General features: G+C 45.0%; 1 protein-coding gene and 1 long non-coding RNA gene across 2 annotated transcripts in view; both read right to left on the reverse strand.

Moving 5' to 3' along the window:
• LOC140913109 (neuroendocrine protein 7B2) overlaps window positions 1-15,920 on the reverse strand; it is a 96,128-nt gene that overhangs the window by 51,514 nt on the left and 28,694 nt on the right. The window contains exons 1-2 of the mRNA XM_073348847.2: window positions 4,597-4,973; window positions 3,060-3,292 (exon numbers count right to left, since the gene is read on the reverse strand). Of these exons, the coding sequence (XP_073204948.1) occupies window positions 3,060-3,285 (226 nt within the window). The 5' untranslated portion in view covers window positions 3,286-3,292; window positions 4,597-4,973. Of the gene's footprint in view, window positions 1-3,059; window positions 3,293-4,596 lie in introns of the transcript that reaches the window.
• Window positions 1,509-3,052, reverse strand: LOC140913110 (uncharacterized). The gene is made up of 3 exons (XR_012159475.2): window positions 2,165-3,052; window positions 1,712-1,756; window positions 1,509-1,539 (listed from the first exon to the last, which is right to left on the reverse strand). It is a non-coding gene; the product is annotated as an uncharacterized LOC140913110 (long non-coding RNA).

Consider the following 15,920-nt stretch of genomic DNA (forward strand, 5'->3'; position numbering starts at 1 on the left):
TAATGATCTGGATGATGGGATGGATTGCATCCTCAGCAAGTGCGTGGATGACACTAAGCTGCGGGGAGAGGTAGATATGCTGGAGGATAGGGATAGGGTCCAGAGTGACCTAGACAAATTGGAGGATTGGGCCAAAAGAAATCCGATGAGGTTCAACAAAGACAAGCGCAGAGTCCTGCACTTAAGATGGAAGAATCCCATTCACTGTTACAGGCTGGAGACCAACTGGATAAGCAGCAGTTCTACAGAAAAGGAACTGGGGATTACGGAGGACAAGAAGCTGGATATGAGTCAACAGTGTGCCCTTGTTGCCAAGAAGGCCAATGGCATATTGGGCTGATTAGTAGGAGAATAGCCAGCAGATCAGGAAGTGATTATTCCCCTCTATTCAACATTGGTGAGTCTACACCTGGAGTATTGTGTCCAGTTTTGGGCCCCCCACTACAGAAAGGATGTGGACAAATTGGAGAGAGTCCAGCAGAGGGCAACAAAAATATTAGAGGACTGGAACACATGACTTATGAGGAGAGGCTGGGGAAACTGGGATTGGATAGTCTGCAGAAGAGAAGAATGAGCGGGGATTTGATAGCTGCTTTCAACTACCTGAAACGGGGTTTCAAAGAGGATGGAACTAGACTGTTCTCAGAGATAGTAGATGACAGAACAAGGAGTAAAGGTCTCAAATTGCAGTGGGGGAGGTTTAGGTTGGATATTAGGAAAAACTTTTTCACTAGGAGGGTGGTGAAGCACTGGAATGCGTTACCTAGGGAAGTGGTGGAATCTCCATCCTTAGAGGTTTTTAAGGCCCGGTTTGACAAAGCCCTGGCGGGGATATTTAGTTGGGGATTGGTCCCGCTTTGAGCATGGGGTTGGCCTAGATGACCTCCTGAGGTCTCTTCCAACCCTAATCTTCTATGATTCTATAAGCTTGGAATTTTAAAGTCAATATGAAATACTAAGTTCCACTAACTGTGCTGCAAAACCAAGCTGCCTAGCTGACCTATAAGGAATTTTAAATGGGATGTGGAAAAGAAAGACAGTGGGTTTGTAACTTTTTTTATTTTACTCTTTCTGATTTATAAAGAAGAAACAAAATCTTGAAAGAATTCATACGCACATTAGAAATTCAAGATTTGTCTACCGTATTTCCACCTGAAGTCTTCCTGGATGACTAGAGAACTAGTTTAACATCACCAGTAAATGAAGTGAAATCTGAACAACTGGGAGAAGGGGTTTTTAGTCAGTCAATCAGTTTTAAACTAGTTGTTTTTGTTAATACCTTTTTAATTCAAAGGTGGTGGCAAACAGTTGAGAAGAAAAATATCCTTGTTAAAAATACAAATTTCATCATCCCTGTAATTAAGGGCTAAGATATTCCAGTCCTCTGGTTGTCCAAGTAGAGGAGAGATTTGTTTTTCCTCAAATTTTAGCAAAATACAAGTAGGGGGAAAAAACAACAACAAAATACACAAACAAAACAAAACAACATAAAACAGCAAACAGCTCACCTCCACACCTTTCAGTTGCTCTGAATATATCCTAAAGAAACAAAAAAAATGACAGTACCAATTTTCCCCCATCATTCCCTGTTACAAATTATTTAAGTGGTTTGGAAAACTACAAGTTGCCGTGACAATTTCATTAGCAGAGATACAAATGAGAGGTCTACAAGGGACTGTTACAAGTGCACAATTAAATTTCTTCTACTCACCCCCTATCCATCCAGCCATAGGTCATCTGTTTGGCTAGGGGATTCCTTTAAGTAGGGGTGACAAGGAGAGTCATCATGGAAAAAATAGTTATGTTCTGCATTTTTGGCAAAAAATAGCATCAAGCTATATAGCAACTTACTTTTGGCCTAACTTGAGTGAGAGCACATTTTGTTGCCACAATCAAAGCTTTATTTTTCCACTGGCTCATCAAACCACATACTAATGTGTCTTTATTAATTTGGGCTATTCTATGTTATATATATTTGACCATTAATTATGAACCCTAATATAAAAACCAATACGTTACAGCACAAATCTTCATAAATTTTACAATACTATTGTATTTTAAATTCCTTAAAATATTTTGCTTATTATAAAACAAATCCTTGAGCTGGCTGTTTCAGACAGTTTGCACAGTTAAAGAAAATTATGATTCAAATGAAACTTCTCACCTGAATCAGCTCAGAAATGTAGGCCAAACCCTTTGAAAACGAACAAAGGCCAAGTTCTGCTCTTCATGACAAACACTGTGGAGCTGCAGGTCAGGATCCTCAGCCCCAGCCAGCCCGGGTGCCCATGCAATAGGTTTTGGCCACTACCTCAGGATACGGAGGAGAATGGTGGGTGTGGCCTGCTGCTCCGCACTACACAGGGTTTTGGTTCACTAGCTTCACACTGTATGGAAACCCACTCTTCATGCCCACAGCCCAACTTTCTAGGGTGAGCTGCACAGAACTCCATGGGACACAGGAAAAGTCCACCTGCATAGGGTCTCTTGTTTTTATCTTGCATGTCACTGCAGAAAGTTTTAAGCTGTTTTGGGCCATACGTGCCCGTGTAGAGAGCACCACAATTCGGTCCTACAGAATGAATTTGCTTCACACAAAAACAGAGTAACAAATATACAGCCAATCGGTTAAATAGGATCAGTAAATTGTGGGGAACTATGCATGTTTAGTGGTTACACGTAGCATGACAGACACTCACATTGGGGCAGGATCTTGCGAGAAACTCCCTTTTTCAGCCATTGCAGGGAGAAATCACCAAGACAACATTACTTGGTGTCCAAAGCAGGTGCACACAAACCTCCACATTCTCCTCTTGTCAATGCAATCTATAGATTAGCACCACAGTTAGCCTTAAAAGAGAGGGTAATTACAAAACGGAGGCTAGATTTAGGGATTTAAATGAAGGAACAATAAAGACCCAGACTGGAGAACTGCACAGTATATGACTTTTGCAAGTCTACCAGGAACATTTGCATACACATAAAACAACTGTCCACAGCCTAAGGGCTACAAGAGAATGAAAAGAAACATAATATAATGCAACGTAGGAAATAACTACCTTCAATGCTCTGTGGACCCACTAGATTCATAGCCTGGTGTGCTGGATATTCTACTCGGGGTCTGGCAATGCCCAATTGTTCCATAACCCCATGAAGGAGTCTTTGAATATCTGCTTCAGAAACTCTATCTGGGGTCCTAGGACTGTGACTAGAAGCCAATGCCAATCCAAATGCTAGCAAAAATACGATGTTACAAAGCAACGTAGTTGTCATTCTGGTGGCCATTTTTAACCTGTGAAAATAAAATACATTAAATAGATGATAAATGATAAAGTGAGTAAAATATTGAATGCATATCTCAAAAGAACTTGTCGGGTAAGCTGCCATTATCAGCTAAAAGAATTTTTCAAACAGGGAGGAAAAATTTTGGGGGAGAAAATTTTGGGAGTCAGTAAACTGTTAATTTTTGCACAGCATTGATTCATAGCATTTATTAATTACCTTTCTGCCATGATAAAACAAAACAGACCCACTGATTCACTTTGGAAAACTGAAGGGTTAAAAGTCAGCTAGATATAGTTATAATGCATGGTTCTTCCTTCTCCCCTGTTTTAATTTAGTATTTTAAAGTATGTCATAAAGCTACAGTAGGAATACTAGGAATTGCTCTGTTTTGTGCTGTGCTTTTCAAACTTTACTCTTCCACTTGCTCTAAGAAATAAAATACTCCCAGGTTTGTTTGTTTTTTTTTTAAAGGGGTTGGATAACATTTTGATCTCCATCGCAGATTGACAACCCATCACACACGCTCCCTCTCTCTCATTTCTCCCCATCTAGAACAAACAGGCTTCATTTATTCCACTAGACTACGTTTCACCAAATGGCCGCTCTGCTTGCATGAGACAGGCACAGAATCCAGTCATGACCACCTGTCATTCTCTTTATAGGGCTACATTTTAAACAACCTGTTTGTCCTTTTTGGTCAGCTGCTGTCATAGGAAAATGGATTTATTGGCGTATTTTGGTTATGCTAATGAAAGTCTATATTATTCACTTGCCCTGCTTTTCCAAGCCAGAGACTTAAAGATCTGTTTCTCCCTTTATGGTATTTTTCCTTAATATAATAATGTACAGTAAAGTGACCTTGAGCCCTGAGGTAATGGCAAAAAAAATCCCACCTAAAAAAGCTGGAGAGAGGGAGAGAGAGAGAGAGAGATCCTGCTCCCTGTGTGTGGCTCCAGAATGCCCCACATCCCTGCTCTGTCACTTGATCTCCAGGAGATCTTCACCCCACTCACTAGCAGCAAGCTGGGGCACTGGAAAGAAAAATGGATCCTTTCGGGCTACTAGATAGATAAGCGGTAATAAATCTGCCTTCCTCCTGTGTGTGTGGCCGTGTCACGCACACACAGCCCTGTGCCCCTCCTCTCCGGCCCCGAAAGCCCCCCACCCTCGCGGAGTACTCCCTGTACGCAGAGCGAACCCCCTCCGCAGGGCTGAGCGGCATCGGGGTATCAAACACCTGCCCCCCGCGCCCCTGCAAGCCGCCGTGGAGGCCGCCCCGGCTGAGGCACGGGCCAGACGCGCGGCACTCACCGCCCGGCGCTGCGCTGGGGAAGGCGAGCTCTCGCTGGGCAGATGTGGGGTGGCACCGGCTGACTGAAGCGCCGAGCAGAAGGAGGCGGCGGCCTGTGCTGTGCCCATTCATGCGCAGTCCCAGCCCTCTTCCCCCGCCTTGCTTTGCCCCTGCGGCAGGTGCGGGGGGAAGGTGGTCATGTCAGCAGCATCCATTGCAGCGAGCAGCTGCCGCGCAGCGACGAGGCATGGCCGGGCCCCCTCTCCGCCCACAGGGCCGCCTAGGCACCCAGCACCCTCTATACACAACACCGCGTGTGGGTCACACACGCCCCAGACACACAAAAGCTGACCTCCCACAGTTACCTACCCAACACGGTGAAGTGTGCGTATAGTTCCTACATACAGCCCCCCCAACCCCCCATGATGTGCTTTCACACACAGGGACTGCACAGTGCAAACATAACACAGACCAGTAGGTGAAAATCTGAACAAACTAGACGGGGCGGAGGGTGTTAAAGGGCAGCTTTTTGCTCTCTCTGAGACTGAAAGGGACACCCATAAATCTCCTGGACGATTCGGCAAGCCATGTTCAACCGCTCTTCAAGTGGGTTTGAACGGAAAGACCATGCTGCTGCTAAATAGGTTAGGTAATCAGCAACCCAGAGTGCCTCAAGGGAAAACAGCCAGGCCATGTAGGTGGAAGAAGCCAGGGTAAGAGACACCCTAAAAAACTCCTCTCTAAACAGATCTAACTGTAATGGGAAAGCAGATGGCAAAAGTAGCCTGGAAGGTGTTTATGGGATAACTTATCTACAGAAAGAGTGAACAATTATTTAAATTGGACTTTTCCCACATTCCCAATTAGGTTTTTTGACTAACAGTTGTTCAGAATCGATTTCCTGCCTGTAACTCGGTAGGGGACAACCATACAAAGTGACTGTTGATGTGAGTGCTGTAGAAGCCGGTGCCTTGGCTGAGCAAATTTGTAGAGTCACCTATCATGGAGGACACAATTGCATCTGATTAAAGTATAGTTGCAGTGTTGTTGTAGCCATGTTGGTCCCAAGATATTAGAAAGAGAAAGCAAGTGAGGTAATATTTTTTTAATCGAATCAACTTCTGTTTGTGAAATAGACAAACTTTCAAGCAACTCAGCGCTCTTCTGCAGGTCTGATTAAAGTAGCAAGATTGAGTGATAAAATTCAAAGGAAGGTTTGGCTAAATGAAGACCTTCATCATTTATTTGTGTGCTTGAAGAATAGTAACTATTTAAAAAGTGAGTTTACAATGTACAACACCATCCTTACCTGAGGAATAAGAGCACCTAATTGTTCACCCAGAGCAAAGAACATCTCCAAAGAGAACTAGCCTCAGCAGCTGTGCTCCACACTTCTGGTGTTTTGTTTTTTAAGATATACTTTGATCAATGCACTTATCCCTTCCAGGGATCTGCTTCAGCTGGGTAGTTTCTTATGCTTTACATGAGGGCCATGAGACTTTCAACAGGATGTTTTCAAAATCCTGCTCTACCACTTTCAACATCAGTGGTTGCCTCACTAGTTCTCTCAGGCTAGGGTACAATGAAGAACTTTTCCAAGTTATTTACACATTCTGCTTGGTTAAAGAAGTAAACTCACAACTGTCAGGGTCAGAGTAACTCCAGGATGAATGTTAAAAGAAATTACAGATGATGACAAAGTAACTGGGGGGAAATAGGTCTCACTAACACAGTAACAATATTTGCCACAGTGAATGTGAATTTATGCCTTTTGCAGAAGAGATATTTTCCAATAGTCAAACTGAACATACATTTAGTAGAGATAAACTAGACATTAAAACAGGAGAATGTCTTGCTTAAGCCCCAGAGTAATTCACAAACAAGGGGAAGATAGGCATTCAGTGGACTAAGTCATGTGTGTGGTCCAGTCCAGTAGGCATGCTCATAGGCTACTTACTGGCTCAAGTCCCGTTAAAATCAAGGGGAAACCATACACCCTATAACCTTTACCCCAGCCATTAGAGCACTCACCTGGGATGTGAGACCCAGGTGCAATTCTTCTTTCTGCCAGCAGGGGAGAAAGAATTTGAAGAGGGTTCTGCTACCTTCTAGCTAGATGTCCTAACACCTGGACTACATACAGAGTCAGTATCATGCTCACTCTTTCTGCCTCAATGACTGTTTAAGTATAATATCTACAGTCGTTCAGGCAGAGAGAGAGACTCTGCAGTGCAGTGGTTAGGGCACCTACTGGGGAAGTAGGAGAGCCCAAGTCCAGTCCCCCAGCACCACTCTACCATTAAACAGGAGACTGAGGGAACTTCCCACAGCTAAGTGGTTAATGCCCTTGCCTAAGAGGTGGGAGATCCCTATTCAAACCTTCTCCCTAACTCTGGCAGAGACGGGGGTGGGGGGGAATTGAAATTGGGTCTCCCCCTTGCCCAGGGAAGTGCTTTAACCACTGGGCTGAAAGTTATGAGGCATTAGCACCACCTCCTCCTCCTTCTCTGGCCACTTTGTGCAAATCAAGGTAGGCACCTAACTCATTCCCTCACAGAGCAGCTCAGGCAGCTGGTTCCCATTCCCAGATCGGTGAGCAGACACAGTCACATCCCTACAGCCTGAATTTACACACCTGTCTTTGAGAGAGGTGCAGGGTTTGCATACACCCTTGCTATCAGCATCTCCTATTGGCCGGGTTAGGCAGAGAGTCTCCTGACATGCTGGCTTTTGTGGATTGCATTCTGAGGCACCTCTCTCCCTATTCATTGCATAGGGAACCTAGGCACCTAATTCAGGCTTGCTGGATCACAGTGTTGTCCCTGTGATTTTTTCTAGGTGCCTAAAAGTTAGGCACTGTGATACTCAGCACTGCAACACCCAAGTCCCTTTGGGGATCTAACCCCTAATGTTTCAGGAAAGTGTAAAACCGGGTTTTATGCTTAGTTGTAGAGTAAGATGGCCACAGTTAGCCCTCTTCATGTAAGTGGCAACTTTTTAATAAAAGTCTGCTTGTTGGCTACATTGCACCGTTTACATAAAGGAGTTTTACTCCATGAACTTTCAAATGGTTCTTCAAAAATAATGGGTAGTTGTAAAAAGCTAATCATAGCTCAGTTACTCTGTACACCAGTGCTCCCAAAATTGTGGGGCACAAACCCCTACGGAGGGCATGGAGGAACATGGGGGACGGGGGCATGGCAGGGCCCAGGACAACCACCACATAGGAGGAAGGCCCTGCTCTGCCCTTAGTTCCTCTCCAGCCCCACTCCTGGCCACGGCCCTGCTCCCAGCCCCAGGCAGGCACAGACAACTTCACTACTGGTAATGGGGGGCTGACACTAGCGTACACTAATTAGCACAGACAATAAGGTAAAACAAGTGCATAATTTAGGTCAACAACTGATGGAAGGTTGGAGTAGTTGAGGCTTTGTACCATTACATAAATGCATTAAGTACAATTCTGCACCTACACAGGCCCAGCTGGTCAGTGATTCCAGGATTTACATGGCAAAGCACAACCACAACAGAGGGAGCTGAGTAGGAAGACTTGTGGAGAGAGGTAACATATCCATGATGCGAAGCAAATAAAAAGGACATTAGCCTTGTATAATTATATATATATAATATATAATATATAATTATATATATAATTGTATAATGCATCTATTTCTTGATTAGTACCCAAGGAAATGGCAGAAGCCCAAGATTACTTAAATCTTAACTGGACAAAGAGTAGATCTCAGTCCTGCAGTGGAGAGGGGAGTACATGATGTGACAGAGTTTTTCGCAGCCAATTTATGTGGTTCTATAGTATTTTGCATGTAATGGCATTAAATGTGAAATTAGTGCATTAATTCTAATAGAATCCTACAAAACTCCATGTGAAATGGGAAATTTGAGGGAGAGTGGTAATTTGGTAGAGTGAATATGGAAGTGTCCTTATATTTGTGGAGTATTCTGGATATTGAGATAAGAAAGGCCTTTGGGGTGAGGGATGGGTATTACCATGGCCCCTAGAGCCTGCCCTGAAGGTCCTTATTTGCCTGTCCAGCTACAACTCCTTGATGGCTACCTTAGACTAGCTAAGCGCATGAAACAATGTTGCCACAGGCAAAAGACTCTGGCAGTGTGGTTGTGAAGGTTTAGGTCACTCAACCTCCATAGTTGGAGGCACAGCATGAATAGTGTACCAAGATGTTTTGCCATACTTCCATTGACTTATTTTAATTTTCTTTTGGGGGCAGGTTGTGTTGTATGGAGGGTCCTACCTTTCCCCTAAGGAAGCATGGGGGAATTTGGTTCAGCTCACAAACCTTCTCACAGGTGGTGAGGTAGGCATCTATATCTCCCCCCCTCCTGGAATGGGGCTAACAATTTAGCATCTATTGCCCCTGCAAGGTGGGCACCCCCACGGTTTCTCCCCGCTTACCGTTCTCTGTTGTCTCTCATTCCTCTGCTTCTCCATGTGCAGTTCAAGCTGTTGCTGCTTTTCATGTTCCTTGTTCATTTTCCCACTCTCTACTAGTAACCAGGGCCTCAATCTCTAGACTCTGCTTCTCTACATAGAGCCTCTCTGCATCTAGCTTTAGCCTTTGCCACTCCAACGCCAGAGATGGGGAACTGGCCCATGCAGACACCTGGCTGCTGTGGCTACTAGTTGCTGTTCTTGGGCTCTCTCAGACTCTTGCCTGGGGTGGACCTCAGCTCTGGGCCCAATTATTCTGCTTCAGCCATGCAATCATCTGTGCCTTAACCTCCCAATACTTAAGCCTCTCCCCCGCACAGCTCAGCAATGTCCTTCTTAGGGAAGTGGGTATAGGCCATTTTCTTGCTGTATCCTCCGTTTTTACTGCTGCAAGTCACTTGTTGCAAAATACTCTCGGTGCACCAGCTTTTGTTTCCAGTCACATCCACAGGGTCTAGTCTATACCTCAGCTTATCACCAATCTTTTGGGAGTGACCGCTTTTTTGTGTCAGGCCCCAAGAACCTACACTGTTCCATAGGGGTTGGACTGTGGCCTCTAAGACTCAGACTGGATCTTTGGTGCCAGAGATCCTTGTTTCTCTTTGTGGCTTCCTGCAGCTAATCCAGACCCCTGCACTGGGCAGCACAGCATAAGGAGGAGGTAAGCAGCCTTCTGTGGAGAAAAATGGTTCAGGACTATTTAGAAAAGCTGGATAAGCACAAATCCATGGGGCCAGATGTGCTGCATCCAAGAGTGCTAAAGGAGTTGGCAGACGTGATTGCAGAGCTATTAGCCATTATCTCAAAAATTCATGGCAATTGGGGGAGGTCCCAGAAAACGGGAAAAAGGCTAATGTAGTGCCCATCTTTAAATCAGGGAAGGAGGAGGATCTGGGGAACTACAGACCAGTCAGCCTCACCTCAGTCCCTGGAAAAATCATGGAGCAGGTCCTCAAGGAATCAATTCTGATGCACTCAGAGGAGAGGAAAGTGATCAGGAACAGTCAGCATGGATTCACCAAGGGCAAGTCATGCCTGACTAACCAATTGCCTTCTCTGATGAGATAACTGGCTCTGTTGATGAGGGGAAAGCAGTGGATGTGTTATTCCCGGACTTCAGCAAAGCTTTTGATATGGTCTCCCACAGTATTCTTGCCAGCAAGTTAAAGAAGTATGAGCTGAATGAATGGACTATAAAGGTAGATAGAAAGCTGGCTAGATCGTCGGGCTCAATGGGTAGTGATCAATGGCTCCATGTCTAGTTGGCAGCCGGTATCAAGTGGAGTGCCCCAAGGGTCGGTCCTGGGGCCGGTTCTGTTCAATATCTTCATTAATGATCTGGAGGATGGCGTGGACTGCACCCTCAGCAAGTTTGCAGATGACACTAAACTGGGAGGAGTGGTAGATACGCTGGAGGATAGGGATAGGGTCCAGAGTGACCTAGACAAATTGGAGGATTGGGCCAAAAGAAATCCGATGAGGTTCAACAAAGACAAGCGCAGAGTCCTGCACTTAGGATGGAAGAATCCCATTCACTGTTACAGGCTGGAGACCAACTGGATAAGCAGCAGTTCTACAGAAAAGGAACTGGGGATTACAGAGGACAAGAAGCTGGATATGAGTCAACAGTGTGCCCTTGTTGCCAAGAAGGCCAATGGCATATTGGGCTGATTAGTAGGAGAATTGCCAGCAGATCAGGAAGTGATTATTCCCCTCTATTCAACATTGGTGAGTCTACACCTGGAGTATTGTGTCCAGTTTTGGGCCCCCCACTACAGAAAGGATGTGGACAAATTGGAGAGAGCCCAGCAGAGGGCAACAAAAATGAATAGGGGACTGGAACACATGATTTATGAGGAGAGGCTGAGGGAACTGGGATTGTTTAGTCTGCAGAAGAGAAGAATAAGGGGGGGATTTGATAGCTGCTTTCAACTACCTGAAAAGGGGTTCCAAAGAGGATGGATCTAGACTGTACTCAGTGGTAGCAGATGACAGAACAAGGAGTAATGGTCTCAAGTTGCAGTGGGGGAGGTTTAGGTTGGATATTAGGAAAAACTTTTTCACTAGGAGGGTGGTGAAGCACTGGAATGCATTACTTAGAGAGGTGGTGGAATCTCCTTCCTTTGAGGTTTTTAAGGTCAGGCTTGACAAAGCCCTGGCGGGGATAATTTAGTTAGGGATTGGTCCTGCTTTGAGCAGAGGGTTGGACTAGATGACCTCCTGAGGTCCCTTCCAACCCTGATATTCTATGATTCTATAAGGAGGCTTATACTGTATCTCTTCAATGCTCCCAGTATTTACAGCGACACAAGCAGCCATTCCAAAACAAGGTAACTATTTATTAGTCACCCAGCATAATGAACCTGAAAAGGTTATCAAAGAGAGGCAGCAGTTATGCCATAGCCCATCCTACCCAAGCTGTGATGGACTCCATCCCTGGCTTTGTCTCCTTTCCCCCTGTGCCCAGGTCAGAGCTTCCAGCCTCTTCCAGAAGCCTATTCTTTATCATCCCCTGGTCACAGTTCAGTCCTTTCTTCCCTAGGCTGGACCCTACTGAGTTCACATTCTCCCCCCCCCCCCCCCCAAGCTTCCTGCTATCATCATCATCATCATCGGTAATCCCTCGAAAAAGTTATTTTTCCTTCCTTCTCTCTCTTTTTAGCTTTGAGGGCAAGGCACTTCTCAAAACGGGCTACTGCCTGATGGAGGATGTGATGCCACTGGGATCGGTTGGTGGCTTGCTCCTCCCAGCTTGTGACAGCCACATCAGTTTTCTTGAGATACGCTTTCAGGGTGTCCTTGTAGCATTTCCTTTGACCACCATGGGATCTCTGACCATGTGTGAGCTAAGAGTAGAGGGCTTGTTTTGGGAGGCAAGAGTCTGGCATCTGCACACAATATCCAACCCAACAGAGTTGGTGCATGAGGATCATTGCTTCAATGCTGGTGACCTTGACTTCACTGAGGATGCTGGCATTAGTGCAGCGATCTTCCCACTTGATGCAAAGGATCTTCCACAGGCATCATTGGTGATACCTCTCTAGACTCTTGAGGATCTGTTGATGGGTCACCCAGGTTTCGCATCCATAAAGGAGTGTAGGAATAACAATTGTTTTATACACCTGGATCTTGGTGTCCTGCCATAGATCCTGCTATTGAGTGTCAATTCATAAATCATTGGAGCTAGCATTGTCTCTTTGGATGCCTTGTTGATCTGGATTGGTTTCAGCCACTTCCTTAACAACTCATTCACTCCCACTCATGTCTGCCCTGACAGGGGCCCCATTTAGGGAGGGCAGGGGTGCACCCACCCCCCCACCTGCAGAGTTTTGTACCAGAGGTCTGCTTGTAGGCCAAGCCCCAGCCCCAGGCAGAGCTCTTACCTGAAGCACAGTGCAGCAAGGTCCCTTCCTCCTGAAGTCCGGGTTCTCCAGCTACTGCCACTGTGGTCAATTTCTTCTGCTGCGTTAGCTCATCCACCCTGCCTGCCTCCACCAATCAGCTGCTGAGATGATATGGAGTGACTTAACTGACCTGGGGCAAAGAGAAGGGGGGTGGTCCCTGGGAGGGGTGTGCTCAGGGCCTCTGCGGGTGGGGAAGGCAAGGACGGGGTCACTCAGCGTGAGAGCAGGAGCACAGGGGCTCCAGTGGTGGTGGTGGGAATAACACAGGGCCTCCAGGCTTGGGGAGGGGGAAAGAGAGTCATTCTCCAAGGAAAGGGAGAGGTGAGGGCATATGGCTGTGCCCTGAGGGAGGGACCAATGAGTGTGGGAGGAGCAGATGAGGGGGAACAGTTCCTGGGGCAAGGATCCTCAGAGTGGGGAGCTAGGAGCAGCTAAGTGGGTCTTGGAGTCAGTTTACCCTCAAAGAAGCAGGGAGTACCCCCCCCCCCCCCACCTCTCCCTGAGAATAGACTGAGGGCAGACCTTTCTGGTCCACAGTTGTCATGGCCAGCAGTGGTTGCAGCTTCAAGGACAGGTATGTGTCCGTGCTGTGCGTCAGCTTCTGCCACCAGGGGCTGAGCTTGCAGAGGGGATGAAGGCTGTGCTGCTGGCCAACACAAAGATTGATCTGTAATCCACCAGCATCCCACACCCAGGTAAGTCCCCTTCAGCTACCACTAATGGGCATCTCAACAGCTGACTAATGTTATAGTAGCCCCCAAAGACCTTAAGCAGGAGTCCCCCATTGTGCTAGATGCCATACAAACCATTAAGGTGGCCCAGTTCCTGCCCCACAGATCTCAATCTAATCCTTATAATTCCCTAGGGCAGGCAGGCAAGTATAATTATTCTCATTTTAGAGTAATAAGAACTGAGGCACAGCATTCAAACAGAAAATGGTACTTTAAAAAAAACAAAAACACATATATACAGACCCTGAATAACAAATGAGAAAGAGAGTCTTAACTTTAAAATGAGGAGCTTTCTTGGCGTTTGGTTTTAAATATTCCCTTGTGAGAACGACAATTCAATCACTGTAGTATTGTGCTTAAGAGTCTTCTGGAAAGTAACTACCCTTTAAACAGAAGTGAAAGGGACTTGAAAGTGTCAGTTGCACTCCTGTTTAAAGTATTTCCAATCTATTATTATTCGTAGTAGGGTAACACACCTAGAGCCCCAGCTAGGTGCAGTATAAACTCAGGAGGCCTTGCCCTCTTAGGATGTATCCAAAAGTTAAATGATCTATTCCAATCTTGGTAAACTGCAAAAAGTAAGTAGCCTAAATGATGGAAAGTAATCTAGATTTTTCTACAATTGTTGAAATCAAGAGTTAGTAACAAAGTAAAAATATACCTATTACAATTTTAAATCTAACCAGTGTCCCTTAAAACTGACTTGCCACAAGATGTCAGAACATGTTAATATTAGAGCAGGAAATGTATCTCATCCCTGATCCCCATTCTGCTACTTTACCCTCAAGACTGCACACTCTCCTAGCTAATTGCTGACCAGTAGTTACAAGCACCATGAACTGTTTGTTAAGGCACAGCAGGAGCTACACCTGAGGGTACTTGAGGTAGGGAGATTATGTGAAATTTACTAGTCATACAGGTATGACTCCCTCCGAAAACAGCATGCAAGATAGGGCACTGTAGTGGAAACACTGGAAGCTATTTCAGCACCATCAGCTAGCAGAGCAAAGGCTTGATGGCAAGGTTAAAGAGCTATTCCTTTCTGTTGAGGCTCTTGGTTTTGGAAAGAACATTCAAGATTTTGCATAGTGCTTCAGAACTGCAACATGAAAACCTAAATTTATCCAGTGCAATGGAATCAGTAAGAAGCAATATTGCTGCTCTTCAACAAATGAGAGTATCTGAGAGCCAATGGAAGGAGTTATGTGAAGCTAAAATCATTGCCCAGGAACTTGAAATTGCTATTCCAGGTCAGAAAGTTGCAACTGCTGAGCACAGCAGTACCAAAGACCACCTAAGAAAATATCCTTCAAACTGGCCTTGTTTTTTTTGTTTCTAGTACACTGGGCCTGTCATCTACAGATGGTCCCAAGAGCACTCAAGAATCTATAATCTGATTTCTACTATCCTGTTCTGGACAGAATTCTTACTGAGATTGATAGATGATTCGCCCTCAACTGGAGTTTGCTTTCTACACTGCTTGTGAAGAAAAGAATTAGATGGTTAATTTGTTCCAGAAGTGTTTAAAGGTAAATAAATTATTGAAAACGTAACACTTCCAACATGAGCTAAAACAATGGTGAAAATTTTCTTGATTATGAGAAACGGAAAGTAATTGTAGATTCAGCAGGCACCAATTTCGGTGATCTGGATGGAGAAGTCAAAGTTGCCAAGAAGCACATTGTATGCACATACAAACCAATACTTCAATTTCTGAATTCTGGAATGTTCTCAACGACTTACCAAGGGGTTAGTCTTTGTTGTCTATTGTAGATAGTGGGGTGAGCAATCCAGTTTCTACAGCATCAAATGAGAGGTACTTCTCTGTGCTCAAGAGACTAAAGGACTACTTAAGCTCCACAATGGGAGAAATTAGCAAGTCACTTACGTGTTTCTAATTTTAGCCTGTGAATGTGAAGCTTCAAAAACACTTAGATAATCAACAAGGCCATTGACAATTTTGTCAAGATGAGACCACACTATTATCCATAGTTTTAGCTCATGTCTGAAGTGTTTTAAATAATTTATTTACCTTTAAACATTTCTGGAACAAAATTAACCATCTAATTCTTCTCTTCACAATTTGGAACATAAGCCATTTAAAAATATAATTGCAGGAGTAAAAAGATTTTAAGCAGATTTTATTTCTCTGCTAAAGATAGCATACAAAGTATCAAAGTTGTGTTTCTGATACCTATGTTAAGGCTCTAAAACGGATACCTCAAGGTTTGGGATTAGGAATATCTTTCTGTATTATTTCCTGATTGTTCTTAACTGAAATTAAAATACAGCTTTAATTGGTGTTTATGTATATACATACATATTGATTTTTCTTTACATAAGAATTAGATACTGTGCTCCTGTCAGCTAATTTCTAAGTTATTAGCTGCAAAAATGTAGAGGTTTCCAGTGCCTGAGTAGCCCCTGTAATCACAGTTAAAGTTACCCCCGTACCAAAACCTGAAATGGCATCCTGAGAGCAAACAATCCTTTTTCCCTACTAGGTGGCAATGTAATGTGTAGGAGAGGGGTGGGCAAACTACAGCCCCTCAGGGCTTTGGATCCGGCCCGTGGGACTGCCCCCCATGGTGCCGCAGGCCCCGTGCCACTCTCAGAAGCGGCCAGCATCACGTCCCTGGGGGCCCGGAGTGGGGTGGGGTGGGGGGAAGAGGGCTCCGTGCGTTGCCCTTGCTTCCAGGCACTGCTCCCCGCAGCTCCCATTGGCCGGGAACAGGGAACCG

The sequence above is a fragment of the Lepidochelys kempii genome, chromosome 6 (assembly GCF_965140285.1).
Source record: "Lepidochelys kempii isolate rLepKem1 chromosome 6, rLepKem1.hap1, whole genome shotgun sequence".
NCBI lineage: Eukaryota > Metazoa > Chordata > Testudines > Cheloniidae > Lepidochelys > Lepidochelys kempii.